Source organism: Moschus berezovskii, chromosome 1, assembly GCF_049115385.1.
Source record: "Moschus berezovskii isolate FMDL1 chromosome 1, NW_MosBer_1.0, whole genome shotgun sequence".
Lineage (NCBI taxonomy): Eukaryota > Metazoa > Chordata > Mammalia > Artiodactyla > Moschidae > Moschus > Moschus berezovskii.
In genome coordinates, this window is record NC_142460.1 from 44137561 (window position 1) to 44160898 (window position 23338).

The 23338-nt window shown below is 37.4% G+C and overlaps 1 protein-coding gene across 5 annotated transcripts in view; it reads left to right on the forward strand.

Moving 5' to 3' along the window:
• Positions 1-23338, forward strand: part of ROBO2 (roundabout guidance receptor 2) — a 699021-nt gene that overhangs the window by 655555 nt on the left and 20128 nt on the right. For all 5 annotated transcript variants that reach the window (XM_055424356.2, XM_088836149.1, XM_088836153.1 and 2 more), the window contains exons 22-23: positions 10892-11152; positions 15643-15848. In XM_055424356.2, coding sequence (XP_055280331.2) covers positions 10892-11152; positions 15643-15848 — 467 coding nt within the window. The remainder of the gene's footprint in view (positions 1-10891; positions 11153-15642; positions 15849-23338) is intronic.

A 23338-nucleotide genomic window follows, 5' to 3' on the forward strand; every position in this document is an offset into this window, starting at 1 on the left:
GGGATCTGGCCAGTGTGTAGAACTTTAATCATCAGCTTTGATGGGAATTTAGGGGTTGGAACAATAAGAGAAGTTCAAGTCAATGCACACTCTGTAACAAACCTTTTTTAAGGTAGAAAATTTCCTTAAAGGGTCTTTAAATGTGACCAGTTTCCTTATTCTTTCCCAAATATCTCACAAGCGTTAGTTTGTTTTCCTCTGTTGAAGTGTTCATTGATTTTCAGGTAGAAAAACGTTGATGCTCTTTACTAATTCTAAGTGCTCTGTCTTCCTCACAGTTCCTAGGTCACCCATTGCTTTTGACTGAAACTGAAAAGTGTAGAATAGAGGCAGTTTTTTCCCAAGTGTTGCTTTATTTAGAAGTACATAGGCATTAAAATATCTGTTTATTTAAACAATGGTTTTATTTCCTATCTTGTTTTGCTTAAAGATCTTGTGCACATGCTTGTAATTTTTTCTCCATCTCCTTTTCTTTTTATACTACTGTTGTCTTTGCGGTTTCCAGATTAATTTTCCTAACTAGAAATTTCTCTACCACATTTGCTTCCTGAAAAAGATTCCATTGGCCTTTTGTTTCAGTTACATAATATATATATATATGCATTATATACACAGATAGATGGACATGCATTTATATATACATAAGCTTTGTTGTTGTTGTTTAATGTCTAAGTTGTGTCCAACTGTTTTTTGCAACCCCCATGGACTGTAACACACTAGGCTTCTCTGTCCATGGGATTTCCCAGACAACAGTCCTAGAGTACATTGACATTTCATTCTTCAAGGGATCTTCCTGACCCAGGGATAGAACCCACCTTCCTGCATAGGCAGGTGGATTCTTTACCACTGAGCCACCAGGGAAGCTGATACATAATCATACCTCCATATTTTTTCTCTGTGTCTTTCTTTCCCTTCAAAAGGCTTCATTTGCTTCCATGAGATATCAGTTCCCGTATAAGAGCATATCATTTTTATTTTACTTGTTTTTAAAAGTTCACATCTGAAATAGTTAAAAGCAACCCTTTTCTCTATTTTAAGAATAAAATTTTGTACATGATCTTATGTAACATATATCAATAACAAATCATGTTAGTGTCACACAATTCCTGGGCAGGAGAGCAGGGAACAGAGATGTGCATTTCACAAGAAAATATTATTACAGGTCTTATAAATATGCATTTTAAAGGCTGTAGTTATAAAATAATAAAATTGAACTTATAAACTGAGGAGAGAAAAGTAATGCTGTTAAACATTTATAAAATCTTGGACTCAGATAACATAAAACTTGTAAGTAATTTGGTATCTTAATTAGCATATTTGAGAGGATTTGAGAAATATAATTAGTATATTTGAGATGACAAATTAGTATATTTGTCCATTTCTTGTTATATTATTTACAGTTTTGTATTTTCTGATGTGAAAATCTTATAATACTAAAAAAATATTTTTGAATATTTTCTATATTTATACTCTGTTATTCATGATATTAACATTGAATATTACAGAAGAGCTTTTATGGATTTTTTTATATGTGACTTATTCAGATTTAAAGTTTTCTTGAAATACAACAAAAACTTTAGAAGTCACCTTTCTGTTTTTAACCATTTTTATTTCTGACAATCAAGGATTCAGCAATTGTACTTCTTATGTTGCTATGTAGATTTTGTTTTATTGTTTTAATATCTCATAATAGAGAACTTACTCAACACACATTTTTTAAAAAATATATCAGAACTATTAAGCCCAATGACAGGAAGGAAAGCAGAAGAGATGAAAAAAAAACAAAAACACTTGCAGTGAGGTGGATGAACCTAAAGCCACTTATACAAAGTGAAGTCAGTCAGAAAGAGAAGAACAGATATATTAATGCATATGTATGGAATCTAGAAAAATGGTACTGATGAGCCTAGTAGAGAATGCACTTGTGGACACAGTAGGGGAAGATGAGGGTTGGAGGAATTGAGAAAGTAGCACTGACATGTATACACTATCATGTGTGAAATAGTTAATGGGAAGTTGCTAAATAAAACAGGGAGCCCAGCCTGGCACTCTGTGATGACCTAGTGGGGTCATACATAATTATGACTGATTCATATTGTTGTATGGCAAAAACCAACACAAAATTGTAAAGCAGTTTTCTACCAATTTAAAAATAAATGAAAAGGAATATGAAAGAAAAGAAACAAAAACACAATTAATAAGGAGGATCTGATCCCTGATTCCGGAAACTCACAGTTGTGGGAGGTAGAAACCAAAATCACACACACATAATTTTATATGGGAAGCCCTAGCTAAGCACGTGTACAAATAATAACTTGCACACAGAAAGGGATAATCATGTATGCCAAATAAGGCTGGGGCAAGCCTCTGGAAGCTGAGTTTCGAGATGAATCTTGAATCACTTATTCACAAATAATAGTACCCAGAGTTGGGCGACTGTTGGGTGCCAGGCTGTTAGCCAGAGCAGAAAGTATAAAGACAGTGAGTAGTACTCCCTAACATGAGTGCTTCCCTGGCGGCTCAGTGGTAAAGAATCCGCCTGCCAAGGAGACATGGGTTCAATCCCCGGTTTGGGAAGACCACCCCCCTGGAGAAGGAAATGCAACCCATTCCAATATTCTTGCAGAGAATCCCATAGACAGAAGAATTTGGCAGAGTACAATTCATGGGATCTCAAAAGAGTTGGACACCACTTAGCAACTAAACAACAACAACAACGTCCCTAACATAAAGTAGTCTCCACATCAAAATTGATTGCTAACCAATGGCTACAACAAAATGTTACTTGTGTCAGCATTTTCTGTGCAGGTAGAGAGAAAGTTCCCTAGCCAAAGGCAAAAAGTAGAAATAAAAGATAAGGGGGGAAAAGGGAATAGACCCATTAGTTTTCCTTTAGTATTTCTCCAACTCCTCCTTTGCAGTCCAACCCTATTCTAGTTAAGGTTACCTCCCTTTCCTTTATTTTGCATTATTAAGTAAGCTTCTCTATTGTAGTCCTCATCACCTGGCATTCTAATTGCTTGTCTATATCTTTCTGCAGTTGGTAGCTATTGTATGAGGTTTGTTGAGGTTGAAACAAATGCACAGAGTAGAAGATAATCTGGGAAAGTGAAATGAGGCCAGTTGTGAAGTCTTGTATGTGTTACAGGAATTCTGATCTTTGGCTATAGAAAGTGGATTGGAGGACACGAGGCCAAGGCAGGTGGAGAATGTAGGGGATATTGCAACAGAATAGAAAATACCATGAAAATGGTAAGGAAATAAAATAAGGCAATGGCAGCACTTTGGAGAGAGAGGGGTACATTTTGGAAATGTATCTAGCCCAGGATAATCACAATCTTGAGAAGATCGTCTCTTGCTTTATTACAGTGTTTAATTTTGTTTCTAAGAGCTTCAGTTCAGTTCAGTCACTCAGTCGTGTCCGACTCTTTGTGACCCCATGAATTGCAGCACGCCAGGCCTCCTGTCCATCACCAACTCCCAGAGTTCACGCAAACTCATGTCCATCAAGTCAGTGATGCAATCCAGCCATCTCATTCTCTGTTGTCCCCTTCTCCTCCTGCCCCCAATCCCTCCCAGCATCAGGGTCTTTTCCAGTGACTAGTCGTGGCCAAAGTATTGGAGTTTCAGCTTCATCATCAGACCTTCCAGTGAACACCCCGGAATGATCTCATTTAGAATGGACTGGTTGGATCTCCTTGCAGTCCAAGGGACTCTCAAGAGTCTTCTCCAACACCACAGTTCAAAAGCATCAATTCTTCGGTGCTCAGCTTTCTTCATAGTCCAACTCTTCACATCCATACATGACCACTGGAAAAACCATAGCCTTGACTAGACAGACCTTGGTTGGCAAAGTAATGTCTCTGCTTTTTAATATACTATCTAGGTTGGTCATAACTTTCCTTCCAAGGAGTAAGCATCTTTTAATTTCATGGCTGCAATCACCATCTGCAGTGATTTTGGAGCCCAAAAAAATAAAGTCTGACACTGTTTCTACTGTTTCTCCATCTATTTGCGTGAAGTGATAGGACCAGATGGCATGATCTTGGTTTTCCGAATGTTGAGCTTCAAGCCAACTTTTTCACTCTCCTTTTTCACTTTCATCAAGAGGCTTTTGAGTTCCTCTTCACTTTCTGCCATATGGGTTGTGTCATCTTCATATCTGAGGTTATTGATATTTCTTGATTCCAGCTTGTACTTCTTCCAGCCCAGCGTTTCTCATGATGTACTCTGCATATAAGTTAAATAAGCAGGGTGACGATATACAACCTTGACATACTCCCTTTCCTATTTGGAACCAGTCCGTTGTTCCATGTCCTGTTCTGACTGTTGCTTCCTGACCTGCATACAGGTTTCTCAAGAGGCAGGTCAGGTGGTCTGGTATTCCCATCTCTTTCAGAATGTTCCACAGTTTATTGTGACCCACACAGTCAAAGGCTTTGGCATAGCTTCACTTCAGTTCAGTTCAGTCGCTCAGTCTTATCTGACTCTCCGTGACCCCATGAATCACAGCACGCCAGGCCTCCCTGTCCATCACCAACTCCCGGAGTTCACTCAAACTCATGTCCATCGAGTCGGCGATGCCATCCAGCCATCTCATTCTCTGTCGTCCCTGTCTCCTCCCGCCCCAGTCCCTCCCAGCAAGCATAGCTTAGTTATCATCAATGTTCTTTCTTCCTCTTTTTCTCTCTTTTTTGCCGTGCTCGGTCTTGGTTGCTTTGCACAGCCTTTCTCTAGTCGCAGCAAGTGAGGACTACTCTTTGTTGTAATGCACACGCTTCTCAGAGAGGTGGCTTCTCTAGTTGGGGAACATACTCTGCAAGGCATGGGCTTCAGTAGTTGCCACTCCTGAACTCCAGGGCTCAGGCTCAGTAGTTGTGGCACATGGCTTAGTTGCTCTATGGCGTGTGGGTGGGATCTTCCTGGACCAGGGATCTAACCTATGTCCCCTGCACTGGCAGGTGGTTTCTTATCTACTGCGCCACCAGGGAAATCTAGATAGAATCAATTTTCTTTCTAAGCCTTTCTTGAGCCATTTTCCCTCCACAATATTAAGTATCAAAAGTTATCAAATCACTGCCCAAATAGAAAATAATTGATTCAATACTATATCAACAGTGGTAAATGTTCTCTCTCATCAATATGCCTCTCTCAGCTAGGCAAAATGTATCAAAACGTAATTATTCTTAGCTATAAATATAATGTATTTTAATGCAATCATGGGATAGTAGGAAGAATTCTATAGTAATTCAGTAGAAAACTGATGCTTTGTTTTGCTACAGCAATCAGAAATTGGCAGGCTTTTCTAGGTGGTGAACTTTATTGTATTTTTATTAGTAATTTGGTGTTTGTATCTGGCCTTTTCACAAGTTAGTTCACATGCAACATTGATTTGTTGTCATCCTGCTCATTATTCACCAGGCAAGACAGATAATATGATGCCTCATATTTCACTGACAGTAAGTCAAAGAACAAAAGCTTATCTAGGAAAGGTTGGCCAAAAGACCTTTGGATTGGCATTAGAATCATTTACACAGTCTTTTGATGTTATTGCAAGAAAAAGTTGAATTTCCATCACTCAAGTAAGATACACATCTATGAATGTGAAAGAAACTCTAAAAACAGAGCTAAAAATGTTTGGTTTTCATAAACATTCATAGAGTCATCTGTTACTTTCTTGCTCTTCTTCACAAACCACAGGAAACCTAAGTATCTGTTGTTCTGGAATGAGTTAAGACATGAATACCTCAGAGGTTATACCCAGTTCTCCCCGTTGTATGATTTGCACCCTGTCCCAAATTTCTCTCATCTGTTCTCTCATGAAGTTCACCTAGACTTTCTTGTATTCCCCATCCCCCTCTATTTTCCACTTCTTGCATAGACCACCGAGATGAATCCATGCTTTTTTTCTTAGTTTTGCTTATGTTTCACAGGGGGACAGAATTTGCTCACTCCTGGTCTATTAATAGAATATCTTTGTAGAAAAGACTTGGAGCAACTGATTATAAGTGCTCATTCTAGTTAAATACAATAGCAATTAGAATATTTTTTAGTCATTTAGTGCATTATGTAATATAATTGTATAATGTTAAAAATCACATTTATATGGTTAGGCTCTCCTTTGCTTGGTGGTATTTGAATAATAAAAACTGAGTGGAGTAGAACTAAGTGCAATTTTTTCTGTGCTATCTGAACACATTTTATTTATATATATATATACACACACATTTATTCCTTCTCATATATTCTATATGTATGTTCACTGCATATATGTGCTCCCTTTAAAATTGGAAGGATGGCTTACTACTTATGAAGAAGGGAAATTTTAGGAGATATTTGACTACTTCCATTTGAAAGATTGAATATATAAATGTTCTTTGCTCACAGGTACGACTTACATAGGCAATAACCTATGTAAGCAAGGAAAGTCCATGTACTAGTTTATAGAATGAAACTGTACTATTTTGTAACAAGATTTATGGAATAAATTTAATTATAACTATTAATGAAATATAACAGGATGCACATTCCTTACTGAAAATGGGCAGTTTTTTAAAAAAAATAGGTTTCTTATACATGTTTTAGTTTGAATTAATAACATAACATTTCAGTTCAGTTCAGTTCAGTCACTCAGTGATGTCTGACTCTGCAACCCCATGGACTGCAGCATGCCAGGCTTCCCTGTCCATCACAACTCCCAGAGCCTACTCAAACTTATGTCCATGACACAGGTGATGTCATCCAACCATCTCATGCTCTGTCTTCCCCTTCTCCTCCTGCATACAATCTTTCCCAGCATCAGGGTATTTTCCAGTGAGTCAGTTCTTCACATCAGGTGGCCAAAGTATTGGAGTTTCAGTTTTAGCATCAGTCCTTCCAATGAATATTCAGGACTGATTTCCTTTAGGATAGACTTGTTGGATCTCCTTGCAGTCCAAGGGACTCTCAAGAGTCTTCTCCAACACCACAGTTAGAAAGCATCAATTCTTCAACGCTCAGCTTTCTTTGTAGTCCAATTCTCACATCTATACATGGCTACTGGAAAAACCATAGCTTTGACTAGATGAACCTTTGTTGGCAAAGTAATGTCTCTGCTTTTTAATATGTTGTCTAGTACTCTTGCCTAGAAAATCCCATGGACAGAGGAGCCTGGTAGGCTGCAGTCCGTGGGGTCGCTAAGGGTCGGACTCGACTGAGCGACTTCACTTTCACTTTTCACACATTGGAGAAGGAAATGGCAACCCACTCCAGTGTTCTTGCCTGGAGAATCCCAGGGACGGGGGAGCCTGGTGGGCTTCCGTCTGTGGGGTCACACAGAGTCGGACACGACTGAAGTGACTTAGCAGCAGCAGCAGCAGCAGCAGCAGCAGGTTGGTCAAAGCTTATCTTCCAGGGAGCAGGCATCTTTTAATTTCATGGCTGCAGTCACCATCTGCAGTGATTTTGGAGCCCCCCAAAATAAAGTCTCTCACTGTTTCCATTGTTTCCCTATCTATTTGCCATGAAGTGATGGGACCAGATGTCATGATCTTAGTTTTCTGAATGTTGAGTTTTAAGGCAGCTTTTCACTCTCCTCTTTCAATTTCATCAAGAGGCTCTTTAGTTCTTCTTCACTTTCTGCCATAAGGGTGGTATCATCTGCATATCTGAGGTTATTGATATTTCTCCCAGCAATTTTGTTTCCAGTTTGTGCTTCATCTAGCCTGGCATTTAGCATGATGTACTCTGCATATAAGTTAAATAAGCAGGGTACTGGGATAGAAGGTTGTGAAACTTTTACACCACAGATTCGCTTCTTGGAATGAAATCTGTGATGTCCAGTATATAAAGCATTTTTTTTAATGCCATCATTTTAGAGCAATTTATTTTTTCAGGTCATATTGTTACTTATATAATCAAAGAAATGAGAATATGAATATAACCAATGATATTTTCTAATATACAAAAATTATTATTTTTAGCACTTTAAAGTGTGCCTGATACTAAAATGTAAAAGACATTTCAGAAGCGATATTCCTGTCACACTGTATAGGGCTTCCGAAACAATGTCTTCAGTTTACAACTCATTGAGGTAGAAGGTTATTTAGGTACCCTCAACAAGAGATGAAAACTGAACAGTCAAAATGTCATCACACACTGTATAAAATCTCTCAATGATGGTCCATCACCCTTAGGCAAAATTCCAAACTCTTTCTCAGGGCTGATGAAGCACTTTGTGATCTAGCACAACCCACCTCATCTATAACCAACCTTCTTTACTTGCCGATCCTTACCAGTTAGAAAACTGAGTTCTTTGAATGCTTCATGTTTTCCCTTCCTCTGGGCCCACTCAGGTGTTGCTTAGAATATCTCCATTTCTGATGGTCAGCCTAGCCCTGCCCAGCCCCCATACTGGCTTCAACTTCCCTGCTCTGTTCCTTTACTACTTGGTATCTTTGGTTATTTGCTTCTTATCAGCCTGCCCCCACTGGATTGTATGCTCTATAAAAAGATCCAGTTACCTGACAGATGATATTCAATCAAAAGGATGATAAATTCAAGAGTTGTACATAGACTTTATTGTTTAGATCTGTTTTAGTTTAACAGCAAAACTGAGCAAGAAAATATACATAATTTTCCAGTTCCCTGTATCCCCATGCATTCACAGCCTTTGCCAGTTTCAACATCTCCTACCAAATGGTACATTCGGTAAACTGATAAAACTATATTGCCATAAAACTGTCACCCAACAGTCATGGTTTATGTTACAGCTAACACTTGGTGTTGTACATTCTCTGTGCAGATGTACAAAGAACAGTTGGATGAAGGTATAACAGCATGTATACCATCACTGCAATATCGTGCAGCATAGATTGACTGTTGTAAAACTCCTCTGTGTCCAGTCTGTTCATCCCTCCCTCCTCTTGACCTCTGGCAACTACTGATCTTTTCACTGTCTTCATCGTTTTACTTTTTCTAAAATATCATATAGTTGGAATCATAAAGTATGTAGTCCTTCCAGATTTACTTCTTTCACTTGATTTTATGCAGTTAATTTTCTTCCATGTCTTACTGTGCATGGCTTAATAGTACATTTCTTTTTAGCACTGAATAATATTCCACTATCTGGATATGCCATGAGTTATATATTCATTCACCTCTTGAAAGATATCTTTGTTGCTTCCAGGTTTTCAGCAATTATAAATAAAGCATCCATGTATAGTTTCTTGATAAATACATTTTCAAACAGGATAAGTAGAAAGACACTCAAGTAAAGCTATTCAGAAATCATCTGGACATTTACAAGTTACTGGTTTGTAAGGGACATCAAGACTAGATATATACATTTGTAATATTCATTCTATTTTTGATTTCTTTAATGTAGATAATCTTCTATATGCTGGATACAGTAGTAGGTGCTGGAAATGCAAAGTTGGGAATTACGGAGTTTTTGAGTTAGGATCTCACAGAATAGTGGGGGAAAAGAGACATGAAGCAAATAATTTCAGTGTAATAGGGAGATTGCACAGTATAAGTATTATCAAGTTGTAATCAGTTCCTTATGGTGGGGACAGAGAAGGCTTACAGAACTAAAGACATTTGAATTGAACCTTGAAGGAGAAACAGGAGCTCACAGTTAGATGATTTGAGAATTGTCATATACAGACCCAGAGATTTGAAAAAATTATCGAGTAGGCTGGTGTTGGAAAATAATGGGAAATTAAACTAAAATAATAGCCTCATGAGATGGGGAAGTGTCTTTTAATCCCCACTAATGAGTTTGAACTTTTCTAACATTAGCAATATCAGTGAATAATTTAAGCATAGGTGTGATGTGAATGAAGATTTTAGAAATATAATCCAATTGCCTATATGGAAGATAGAATAGAAAGGATGCAGATGACACCCCAAGACCTAGGAAATCTAATGGACTGGTTCACATCAGAAGGTGACTGATTTATGATCATGGGAGTAGAGGTGAAGTGTAGAATATGTACTTGGGAGATATTTAGAGATTGACTTTATAGAACAGTTACATCTAATATTATTTTTATTAGATATAAGCATAAAATAAAATTTCTTATTTTACCCTTATGTCTTCTTTTTAAAGTGCATTGAGATCTATCTGATTTATGAAAATAATAGCACTATGGGTAAGGTGTAAACAGAAATGCTACTGATTTTGTGTCACAATTAAAACATTTTGGGTTGATTTTCCATGTTCCCCAGCCAGAATCCCTAAAACATGGTGTATTTAAAAATTGTTATTTTTTTTAATATATATTTTATAGGACTAAACTTTCAACTTCTGTTTTATAAATTTTAGATGTTGGGATACATACATTGGTTTCTAATAAAAAATTAAGAAAATTAGGATAGTTGAAAAGTTATTGAATGTATTTTGTAGCACAAAGTCTTAATGATTGACATGTCACATGGAATGGAAAGTTGGCATGGACCTAGACTAAGAGCAAATAAAATTATCAAACTTCTTAGATGAGTATTGGCATATTCTTTTGGTGCACAAGGATGCATGAGAGAGGAAAGTAGTTAAATCTCCAAGCACCAAGTTCATTAATTGCCCATAATTAGCAATTTGTTTTTTTTTTTTTCATGTGAATACCTTTGTTGGGAAATTATTGCCTTTTGTAACTGTGGGGTAACAATTAGCTAATAAGACCTTTTAAGAATAAATTGAGATTTTTGAGATAACAGATGTACTTATGACTAGAAATTAAGATAATGTCTAATGGTTTACTATAGGTGATTTACTATAATAGTGCCAACAACTGGAAATCAGGCAGAAGTAAACTGAGAGAGCATCTTAGATATTCCTGTGGTTGCTGTTCATCGCCAGTGTACCTGTGTGTATATGCCTACGTGTAATGCGTTTTCTTTCATTTAATTTCAGCTACGACAGTGATAGCTGGTGCCCACCATTACCAGTTCAAACTTATTTACACCAGGGTATGGAAGATGAACTGGAAGAAGATGATGATCGTGTCCCAACACCTCCTGTCCGAGGCGTGGCTTCTTCTCCTGCTATTTCCTTTGGGCAGCAGTCCACGGCAACCCTTACTCCCTCCCCACGGGAGGAGATGCAGCCTATGCTGCAAGCTCACCTGGATGAGTTGACAAGGGCCTATCAGTTTGATATAGCAAAGCAAACGTGGTAATTGTCCCTTTTAGTTCAGAGGACCCGTGCTTTCAACACACAGATAGGGGAAACATTCTTGAACATTAAATTCGCTAGAGAGTCTCATTGAACTCTGCAGCTGGAATTAGAAATGCTTTGGTACAACTCTGTAATCATCTCGATAAGGAAATTGACTGAATAAATGTTAAATAATTTGACCAAAGTCACACAACTGATTAGAGTGAACTGGAGCAAGAATTCAGGATCTGCTGAATTTCAGGCTCAAGTGCTTTCGGCTATGCCAGAATCTTTTCTAATGTACAGTTAGCTTCAATTAGCTTCTTCTTGAACTCACTTCCAGCATCATAATGAGGGACTCTTTAGAGTCTTCAAAGTGCCTATGATTAATTCTGTATGTGGTTGTGAATATGTAAATGTAAGCTTCTGCAAATCACATATGGTCAGTGTCAGTTATTAAAAGACCTTTTCTGGGCTGAATTAAATGAGACAGAAAAAAGCAACAATATTACTACAGTAAATGCATCCCTAGAAAGCCCTTAGAATACACTGTGTGAGTGTATCTGTTCAGTTACTCAGTCATGTCCGATTCTTTGCGGCCCCATGGACTGTAGCCCACCGGGCTCTTCTGTCCATGGAATTTTCCAGACAAGAGTACTGAAGTGGGCTGCCTTTTCCTACTCCAGAAGATCTTCCCAACCTAGAGATAGAACCCGTGTCTCTTCTGTCTCCTGCATTGGCAGGCAGATTTTTTAACACTTGCTCCACCTAGGAAGCCCTTAGAGTAATACCTTACAAATACAAATTCCTTGTTTTCCTAATAGATTCGTAAACTTTCATAAGATGTAGATGACTATCTACTTATGTATCCTATGAAAATACAAGAATAGTGGGATCGACTCTCACAGTTCTGTACAATTATTTTTTCTTATTTACTCTCCCTTTTCCCAAATAGTAACATATGAGTTTGACTCTTGAAAATGAAATCTCATATGGTAATATACATTGAAACATGTATATTATCATTTGTGAAATGAATCGCCAGTCCAGGTTCAATGCATAATACAGGATACTCGGGGCTGGTGTACTGGGATGACCCAGAGGGATGATATGGGGAGGGAGGTGGGAGGGAGGTTCGGGATGGTGAACACATGTACACCCAGGGCAGATTCATGTCAATGTATGGCAAAACCAATACAATAGTGTAAAGTAATTAGCCTCCAATTAAAATTTTTTAAAAAATAAAATAAAATTTTAAAAAATGAAAAAAAAAAGATAATGAAATCTCAGTGACATACCTCTGATTATGTACACACTCGATTTATGTCCTGTGTTTGAAGTTATATTTTCACAAAATACCATTAGCTTCTTTTTCAATAGTTTTAGTTACTGAGATAAGCTGATAATTAGATAAATCTTATTCTCAGTGTTAACTATTTATTTCTAAATATATAACTAAATATACAAAGAGATACTGAAACCCAGAATATTGCTTAAAGCTTATTACAAAAATAGGTTCTTAGAACCAGAAGTTCTTGAACGTTTTCTCAATCATCAAATGTTTTATCAAAGGTCAAAAAATTTACTCTTAAAAAGTATTATTTTTCATCAGCCTGCTTTATAAAACACTATTAAAGCTGAAGCCAGCTGCTTTAAGAGCCAAATAATTTCTTTCAAGTTAATTAAATGAAGCCCTGAAGCTTAATCATTTAAAGCACAGATTCTAGCTCAGGGATTGTCAACTCTGCCTGCATTTTGGAATCATCCTGAAAAATTGGATGTATGGCCTCCATCTCCAGATATTCTGATTGCTTGGTCTGGCATTTGACTAGTGTCAGCCAAGCTTGGATCATGGCCACTCCTTACTAGCTGTGTGACAACAGGCAACTTGCTTAACACTTCTGTGCTTCAGTCCTCCATTTGTAAATGACAGTGATAATTCATAGTAACTGACTCACCCACGAACTGAGAGAATGGTCCCTCCAAGCCCACCCTCACTTCTCACATTATGTACAAGTTTGGAGAGTCCCCAAGGTTACCCCCAGGTTTAAGAATTCACTAGCAGGAGCCACAGAACTCACTGAGAACTATAATTTTCAAAGTTATAGTTTATTATAATGAAAAGATATAAATTAAAATCAGCCAAGAGAAGAAATGCATGGGAAAAAGCGAGGAAATTCCAAAGGCGGGTTGGTCCTTTTGGTCCTTTCCCAGTTGAGTCGTGGAAAGCATAATGTCCCAGCAACCCTGAGTGACAATATGGTTGGAGTATTGTCAACCAAGGAAGTTCACATGAGCCTTGAGTTTCAGTCTTTATTGGGGGTCTGTCTCCCAGATGTGGTTGACTGTCTGCATGGCTGACCGAATTTCTGACCCTTCCTGAAGGTGGAGCTGATATTGTCTGACTCCAGTCCCCATCATAGGTCATATTGTTAGACTTTCTGGAAGAGCCTCCAGGTAAACAAAGACATTTTATCAGACGGCACGTTCTAGAGCTTAGAGACTACCTCTTAGGAGTTCAAGGCCGATGTTTCAGTTCTCTTTGGGCAAGGTCAAATTGTTTATTTCACATCTTAGCTTCTGGAAGAAGTAGTGAGTTTATACTTGTATAGTTCTTAGTATCTAGCCACTCCATAGCTGTTACTATTCAGAGGACGTGGGTTTTCACCTGAGTTGTTCACTGCTCAGCTGTCTGAGTTGTCTTTCCACTCAGTGAGTGCTCCGTAGTCACTTGCTGAAGGAGTGAACAGTTCATCTCCACCTGTCTCAGGTATCCACAGAGCTGACTCTGCTTCTCTTTCTGAGTGTGCTTCCATTCAGACTAACCATTACACCAAATGTCACAATGACTCCCCATATAGGAGGTCCAAGGATCTCATCAATGGAAGGTTCCATGAGCCCGCACAGCAGCTTACCCTACTGAAATGGCAGTGCCTCCATCTGGGCTGCACTGGGACATCACAGGAGGAATATTTCCAAATAATAATTCTGGGCTTCCCCTCCAAGGATTCTGTTCATATTGACCCATGAAGTGCACAATGCAGTTATAAATATTAAGTGCACAACGCAGTTATAAATATTACATACCCTTAATTGCAGTGGTCTTGAATGCTTTTTTTTTTTTTTGCTATGCCTCATGGCTTGCGGGATCTTAGCTCCCTGACCAGGGGTTGAACTTGGGCCCTCAGCAGTGAAAATGCTGAGTCCAAACTGCTGGAACAGCAAGGACTTGTCACTGGTGTTCTTTTAAGCAATTTGTATTAAAGCCAAAAAAAAAGTTGTCTAAACATATGCCATATTCCCTTTTTAATGACAGTAACAAATAACAGGCTTGCTTTCCTTCAACATTTTATGGTTTAGAAAAAAACTCCTAAGTACTCACAAAACAAGCCATCTGGACTCTAGGATCCAGCTGTGCATTTTGCTAGCCATGTCAGTTGAAACTTAAGTCGCTTAAATTTGAACTTCACTTTTCTAAATCTGAAGGAGAGATGGTAATACAAATTCTATCTATTTCACAAGGTTAGGATTAGAGTTACCCACTCATTGCAGCTGGTTTGTTTGGCACACCTGATGTTCTAAATGCACAGTGCTAAAGTGCCTTTGAGGTGCCTTCTGCCTTTGAGGTATTTAAGACTTTGATGGGGCTTCCCAGATGGCACTAGTGGTAAAGAACCTGCCTCCCAATGCAGGAAACAAAAGATGTGGGTTCAGTCCATACGTTGGGAGATCCCCTGGGGGAGGGCATGACAACCCACTCTAGAATTCTTGCCTGGAGAATCCCATGGACAGTGGAGTCTGGCCAGCTACAGTCCATAGGGATGCACGAGTCGGTCCCGACAGAAGCGACTTAACTGCAGCCGCAAGGTAAAACTTAACTGCAGCCGCAAGGTAAAACAGATGCAAAAATAAGTAGCCAGGATACAAAGTAGCCATTCCTCCCCTACACTAGATTAAAGTGGAAACAACTGTCAAGCCTGATTCCTGGAAGATCATGCAGGAAGAAAGCCTGGTAGAGCAGGGAACGGGCTGGTTGGAGGGAGAGGGTGTTTGCATTAGGTTTTCATGTGATGTCTTTTCTTCATAAGGGTCAGCAGGTGACATGGGTTACGCAGGTTTAGTAGAACTTCTACAGGAAACCGGGAACATAATTATGTTCTTTTTGGACCAAGAAAAATCGGATTTGAATAGATATTTGTGATGAATATTCCAGTTCTCCTTTGTGTGATTTATTTGAACAAAAAATGCTGTGCTTTTTCTCTGTGTATCATCCCATAAATACCCATAGAAGAATGTGCTGATCTATATTGTTGTTATAGTTTTGGCAAGTCATATACACTTAGCCCATTGTCTCTGCTGAAATGTAAAAACAGCACAGTAAGCTCCAAAATTAGTTAAAGGAAATTGAGAAGATGAAATGAGTTACCATGGCATGCTGTTGAATTCAAATTACAATTTTGTGGAATGCTAATCCATTCTTCTTTTTTTTATTCCCGTTTGAATCCCAGGCATGTTCAAAGCAATAATCAACCTCCGCAGCCCCCAGTTCCACCATTAGGTTACATGTCTGGAGCCTTGATTTCCGATTTAGAAACAGATGTTCCAGATGATGATGCTGATGATGAAGAGGAAGCTTTAGAAATCCCCAGACCCCTGCGAGCGCTAGAGCAGACACCTGGATCCAGTACGGACAATCTAGAGAGCTCTGTGACAGGTAACAGAACTGATTTCATAGGAATAACTGACCCATTTGTCACATGAAAAATGCCTCGAAAACCAAATACTTTCTTATGTAAGATTTATTCCACTCCATCTATTTCAGTGACATTTTTAATATGTTAATATTAAACACAAAATTCAAAAAGGATTTGGAAATACTTTTGCTTTGCTGCAAAATGATAAGAAAATTCATGAATTTTAAAAAGCTTTAAAGACATGAAAGAAAACTCAATTATATACAGGGCTTTCATGAAAAGTTCATTCTACTGGGGAACCAAGTCTATTACATAAAAACCTTGACTTTTAGAAATGATATATTTTGTATATCAGGAACAACGTATGAAGAGAATACAATCTTAAAATGCTTCTTAGTATTTCCCTCTGTAAAATCATTCACTGATGAAAATAAGCAAGTCTTCAGAATAAGCCTCTTTAAGGTTGCACAAGGTATTATTTTTAGAGTGGGGGAGATGGAAAGCAAGATAAACTATAAATTTATGCATTGCATATTGTTGATCCAATAATTTCTGCTCTTCCAAGAAATACAGTTATTTTTGAAGTTTACCCCATTGCCTTCCTCTGGCCTCCTCCAAGTGTAAGGCTGCAATTGGTATTCCCCTAGGATGATCCCAGGATTGTATCCTATTTCCAAGGATGTAAGTTCATCAATTGTATTGAAAAAAAACTTAAATCCTAGTGTTTTCACAGTGACTAGAGAGAAAAGTAAAAGTTCTGTCCTTTTCATCAAGTAAATATCCATTCTTTGATACACACACACAGGGGCCTTTTACCTGGCTATAAAGACATACGTGCTAAAAATGTTTGCCTCTGTATACCATTGGGTTCTTCAGTAAACCTACCCATTTCTGTATTTAGCTGCATGACACCCTTCATTCTAGGAGGCCTTTACCACAGTTCCATTTAATTCATTTTTACTCCAACAGCTTCTTAATTCGCACTGATTTTACACTGCATGTTACAGTTCCGAAAAACTGGCAGGAACTACTTTATGACAGTGATGAAGAAGCATGAGTACCTACATGTTTTCCCTGCATGACTTCCTGAATTACACAAGCCTCCACTTTTCGGGTTTTCTTTTTTACCTGGGGGCTGTCTGCTTGCCGAGCTAATTAAGATTTAAGAACTCCTGTGATTTGAAATCCAGATCCAACTGAAGGTGGCAGAGCAAAAGTTTAAATCGTTGAATGCAGAGAGCTAACTTATTAGTGCAATATTATGTTAAGCCCCTTTGCCTGAATTTCTAGCATAATCTCCTTCAGGGTAAAATTCTGCGTATTTTTCCATATCTCACTAATGATACTGAACTCTTCTCAGTTAGGAATGCAGTAAAAAAATTGCAGTGATAAAAGTCAGCCATAGCCTATGTAGTTCTTTTATTAAATATTATAATGTCGAAGTGGATAAATAGATCTATAAATCAGGAGAATGTCATTTTGAACTTTTACATGCTCACCTACTAATATGTTTCACTATCCAGTATGATTGTGGTTAAAAACAATCTGAATTTCTCCTTGAAGCTAATATAACGTTCATTTCAAATGAAGCTTTTATTGCTAAGCAAAACTTTTATTTTCCTACTTGAAGTCACTGTTTAATTACTGCCACATATAAAACCCTCAGTGTATTTAGATATGTATTCATGATAAATTTATCCTATGAATAATGCTTCTCCTTAGTAAAAGAAGTTGTACTCTGCACCAAAGAAGCCAAGTAGGAACTCTTTTCTTCTTTATTTTTTTAGCTTTACAATAACTTTGTGGGGAAGGTATAATCAAAGATTTAATCTGCTCTCTAACATGAAAGTGTAATTTAAGTAAATATGTTAAAAATAAAAGTAAATTTTTTTAAAAAATGACGTGTGAGTACAGAAGAGTGTGTGTGTCTGAAAATCTAGATAGGGTTTGTGAATGTGTGTAACGTGTTTGTGTGTGTCTATGCAGGAGTGTGTATATGAGCATCAGTAGGATTGTGAGTGTAGCAGAGCGTGCGTCTACACTTGTACATGTACATGGGGATGGCCCTGAGTTGAATATGTGTACAGACTAAATGCTATAGAAATCAGCGTGCTAATGACTATTGCTCTAACGTGTTTATGTTTTCTTCAGACCCTCAGGGCTAGTTTAATGGTGCTAAATGAGGTGGGCAATAAAACAAACTATTTCCATTGGGTTTTTATGTTTTTAAGATGGTAAGTGCCCACAGAGAGGATTCTGATTATACCGTCAGTCGCTTGTGTTCTAAATTTCTGTGTGGTGTGAGTCAATCATTTCTTTCATCTGAATTCTCTATTTTCATTTTCATAAGCATAATGACCATTTTTTATGAACTAGAACTAACAGTTATATTCCAATCTTTAAATGTTAAAGCCAACAGGAAAGGAAAGTCCAATGATAACACAGAGATGGGCTAGTAATTAGCCTATATGTAAAATTATTTAGAATTTTACTTCTGAAATATGTTATATTCCAACAGCTGCCACATTAACGAACATCAGCGGTGGGCCAAGCACAGAGCCTATGTTTGTAAAGAAATAAGTATGTTATTTTCAGATATTTTCTTAACAAGTAATTATGAGGGACTTGAAAAAGTTTGAGATAATGGTTCATGAATGGAAAAAGCCAAGAAGAGAGGAAAATATCAGTAATTCTATAGATCATAATTTTGGTGTCGTATTGGTCTGGTTGGTTTGTTATAACAAAATATCATAGAATAGATGGTTTAAACAGCAAATATTGGAAAGCTGGGAAGTTCAAGTTCAAGATACAGGCAGACTGGGCTTCTGGGGCAAACCCTCTTTCCTACAAGAAGCCATCTTCTTGCTATATCCTCACATGGCAGGAGAGCTTGCTAAGGTCCCTAGTCATACCATAATGACCTCACCCTCATGACCTCATCTAAAGTTAAATATCTCCTGAAGGCTCCACCTCAGAATATCATAACATTATGGGTTAAAGCTTCAACATGAATTTTAGGGGGATGTTATCATTCAGTTCATAATACTTAGGAATGGAAAATATATTTGAAAATCTGTTATTTATTTCCACGGCATATATTTACTGAAAATCTATTCCTTCTAACTGCTTGGCTAGAAATTTAGGTTTGATAATAATAGTAATAATAGGAACTTGCACATATACAGCCCTTAGTATGTGCAGGGCTCTCTTCTAAACAGTTGGCAGTTTTTGGTATGAGTGGCTTTGTTAGCTAAGAAACTTTCTTACATTTTTAAAGGGTTTTAAGTAAACAAGAAAAAAACATATGAGGAAGACAGTAAAGCCTAAAATATCTAGTATCTAGGACATGACTGAGAGACTAATATTTGACTTGAGCACCTCATAGAAACACTTCCCAGATGGCACTAGTGGTAAAGCACCTGCCTGCCAGTGCAGGAGATGTAAAAGACATGGGTTCAATCCCTGGGTCAGGAAGATGCCCTGCAGGAGGGCATGGCAATCCACTCAGTATTCTTGCCTGGAGAATCCCATGGACAGAGGAGCCTGGCAAGCTACAGATCATAAGGTTGTACAGAGTCAGACATGACTGAAGCGACTTAGCATACACACACACCTTATAGAAAAAGTTCACTGATCCTCATCCTAAGGTTTTAACATATGTTAACTCATTTAATTTTCATAATTCTTTATTTATTCTTACTTTATAAGGAAACTGAGGCACAGAGGGGTTTAAAGACTTTTTTAAGCTCACCCACTTGGTAAATGGCAGAAAAATATTTGAAATCAATCAGCTTTACTGTAAAGACAAATTATCATGATCTCTCCTCTGAAAATGCTCGACTTTTTTCCTAATCTTTGGAGTTAACATATTTAATAGGAAAGTGAATTCCTGGTCTCCTCTCTCCCTTTCTGTGCATGTATACATATATGAATAAATATATATTTATACAAATAGAGCATATTATTTTATCTCTGGAAACAATTATTACCCTCTATAAACTTAAGATAAAAAATTGTAGTTTTTAGATGTAACTTTTATTATTTGTTTTTCTCACATTTAGTTCTACATTCAGTTATACTGACTCATGCTAACAAAATTCAACTCTTATCACCACTTTTTGTTGGGAATCACATTTTTATTATTTTCTTTTAACTTATACTTTCAGTTTAAACCTATTTGGTTTTAGTAAAGTAGAAAAATGTTTGATTACAGCACATCACACTCTTTTTTTGCCTAGAAAGTAAACATACAGGATTGTTTCAGTCTTCAGGAATATGCTTGTACTATTTCTGTCTAAATGCCAAACCCACCACTTTGGGGTAGCAGGATAGGAGAAGCCTTTAATACACATTTTTTTTTTTTTACTTCCATGGTGGGAGTCAAGGGTGAGTGTTCCCTGTATTTAATGACTCTACCACAGGAATAAAGAAACAGAAGACAATGAGAGAGAAGGCAGGAGAAAAATGTCCTAAATGTGAAGCCACGATTCTAACTGCTTCAGTGATCACAAAAATAAGAGAGAGAGTGAGTACTATGATGTGACTTGAATATAACTTTTCTTAACTGCTGGGCCTATATAAATAACACGGTCGAAAGGAAATCAGGGCTCTATATTTACTGTATTTTATGTCGTTGGAGATTTTTGCTGCAAGTCTCAAAGAAGATTATTTTGAAAACAATAAAACTTGGCAGGCCCACTGCCTTACTGAGCCACACAGCTTTTAAAGAACTGGCCACTTTAAAGCATGACCTGATGGCTTTGCTTTTGTTGCGAAAACTTAGGGGCCATATTTTCACAACAGGAAGATTTCAGAGGTAATGCTAAAAATCATTAAATAACTTTCTTAGACATTCTCCACAGCTCTGATGCAGTTAAAAAGAAATTAAATACAGACTTCAAAAGTTAACTGATAAAAGAGGAATATCATATATTCCACTTTTATCTGAGTAGATCAAATGAGCAGATGTCATAGGTCCTAAGGAAGAGATATTTTTAATTTCTTATTTTGCTTTCTGTCTGTATTACACATTCCTTTCTCTGAGGAATGTAGGTGAATTACTGCATTATTCAATACGTTTGAGTGAAAGAGCTTCTAAATATTAGACATGTTTTTCTACATCTAGGCAGAGGTCAATATTTGGATTGATGTGTTCAAAGACACTCAGAGCTGAAGACTGTGTTTAACAGAGAGATAGATCGTACTAAATAGGAAGAATTCCTGGATTAAATATTTCCTAAAAAAAAAAAAATGGGGGACAGCCAGTTTTTGTATCTCATAAAAATGGTAATGCAACAATTAGCAGGGTCATATTATAAAGCATACACTTTAGCTTAGTGGGTCTAAGGATAAGCATCTATCAGCAAGGAAGGATTTAGCATAAAATGACATGTAAATGAATTGATGACTGATCATAAATTAATTTTAGTGCTGAAGATGTAACGGAGACCCAGCAAGATGCCACTCTATCATGGTATCTTACTGCTCAGTAACATTTGAGCAACAACTTAACGTCCTATCGCCAGTTCTTCTTTAACAGCTTGAATAAATTTGAGAGTTTTTTTGCCTTTCAGCAATTTTGAAACCTGAGAAATCTGAAAAGATGGAAGATGCAAACACGAATAAATCTGGCTAGGTGACACAGATTCATTTTTCATTAGATTTTTAAATATGTATTGATTATGTTTGTGGCTATAACATGTCAAATTGGTATGGATCGCTTGTAATTTGTGAAGAATCTCTACCTTAGCTGTTTTACCTAGTGTTGGTTTCAATTTTCATGGTTATATTTACATTTATAAAACCAATTTTAACAAAAACGGCTTACTTTTCTCTCTCTTTTCTTCTTTGTCTGCATGGGGTCTTTGTTGCAATGAGTGGACTTTCACTAGTAAAAATGGCTTCCTTTCTAATTGATGAATCACTGTTTTTTTTTCTTATAATCATTGTCCTCTTTTTCTTTGTAATAGTTTACATAAATCCTCAGATAATCTTTGCTATTTAAATCTAAAGAAAGAATGGTAGCAATAGAGAGGTGAAATTAGAAATCGTTAAATTTTAACAATTTTACAATATGGAGAGAATTCGATATATGTTATATACTTTTTTATTCATAATATATTGCCAATTTTCTTTAAAAATATCTGCAACAATGTACCCATTCCATATATCATGGGTATATACGTATATTTGTATGTATCATATTTACTCCATATCTCAAATAGAAGGGATGGGTTGTCCAAGATAAAAACAGAGGAACAAAGAGGGACAGAAAAATTTTTCTACTGTTTATTTGTTTGCTTCTTGCCCTCCATTTTAAAGGCAAACTCAATTATACTAAGATGAGGGCACTTGTGCCTTTTTAGTTTGGGGTGATGAGGTTTCCTACTGTCCATCGTGGGTAAATCAAATTTGTATGTGGAAATCTTCATATGAAGGACTAATTATATCACTTTTTCCTCATTGTCCAAGTAATCAACAAGAGTTGACTGACCTTATACTCCTTATTTAATAAATTTTCTAGGAGTTACTGTATGTTCTTGCTGTAACTAAAATAAGGCCAAGGCTAGGAAATTACACATGGAATAAAATCACATATGAATTTATACTGAATAATAAAACTGTTGAAAACATTTAATTCAGTATGCAAATGTTTACTGAACTTTTACTGTGCAATGTCTCCGTCCATGAGGTATTAAAATGCATAACAAGTAGTTCCTGATCTCCAGAGTTCCATTGTCTGGAAGAGAAAACATATATGCAACAAATTCTAGTTTATAGTGTATGTTCAGTTGCTCAGTCATATATGACTCTTTGCCACCCCATTTCCTCTGTCCAAGGAATTTTCCAGGCAAGAATACTGGAGTGGGTTGCCATTTCCTACTCCAGGGAAATCTTCCTGACCCAGGAATTGAACCTGATTCTCTTGCATGCACGCAGATTCTTTGCCACTGCACCACCTGGGAAGCCCAGTTTGTAGAGATGTAATCAAAAGTGGGGTCTGGCTTGCCACTCAGAAAGCCAGTAAAGACAGGTTGGTGGGAGGGAAGGTTTGCTTTGTTTTGGATACTGGCATGGCAGGGTTGGGGGAGAGGAAGGTGGGCACCTGTCCAAAGGCCAGCCAGCTCCCCACCACTGATAATCAGTGGGCAAGACCTTTTATAGGCTGTGGGAGGGGCCAACATGCAGAAACAGCATGTGTTTCAGTCAGCTCTGACAGTCATCTTGAAATTGGTCATTAGTGATCTGACCAGCATCATCTTGATTGTTTTAAGAACAGTTACTTTTCAGTTCCAGGGTCAGTTTGTTCCCATTTCTTGAGGCCAGTTCTTAGAATTGTGGCAGCTTGTGTCCTCACTATAGCCTGGTCATCATGTAGTGAACTTCTTCACCTTGTGGGGGTTATAGATTCTGGGGGTTCAGAATCTATAAGACAGCTCACAGAATATGACTCAGGATGTTATCTTTAGCCCTTGAGAGGAACTAAAGGTCCTTGAATATGCTTAATGAC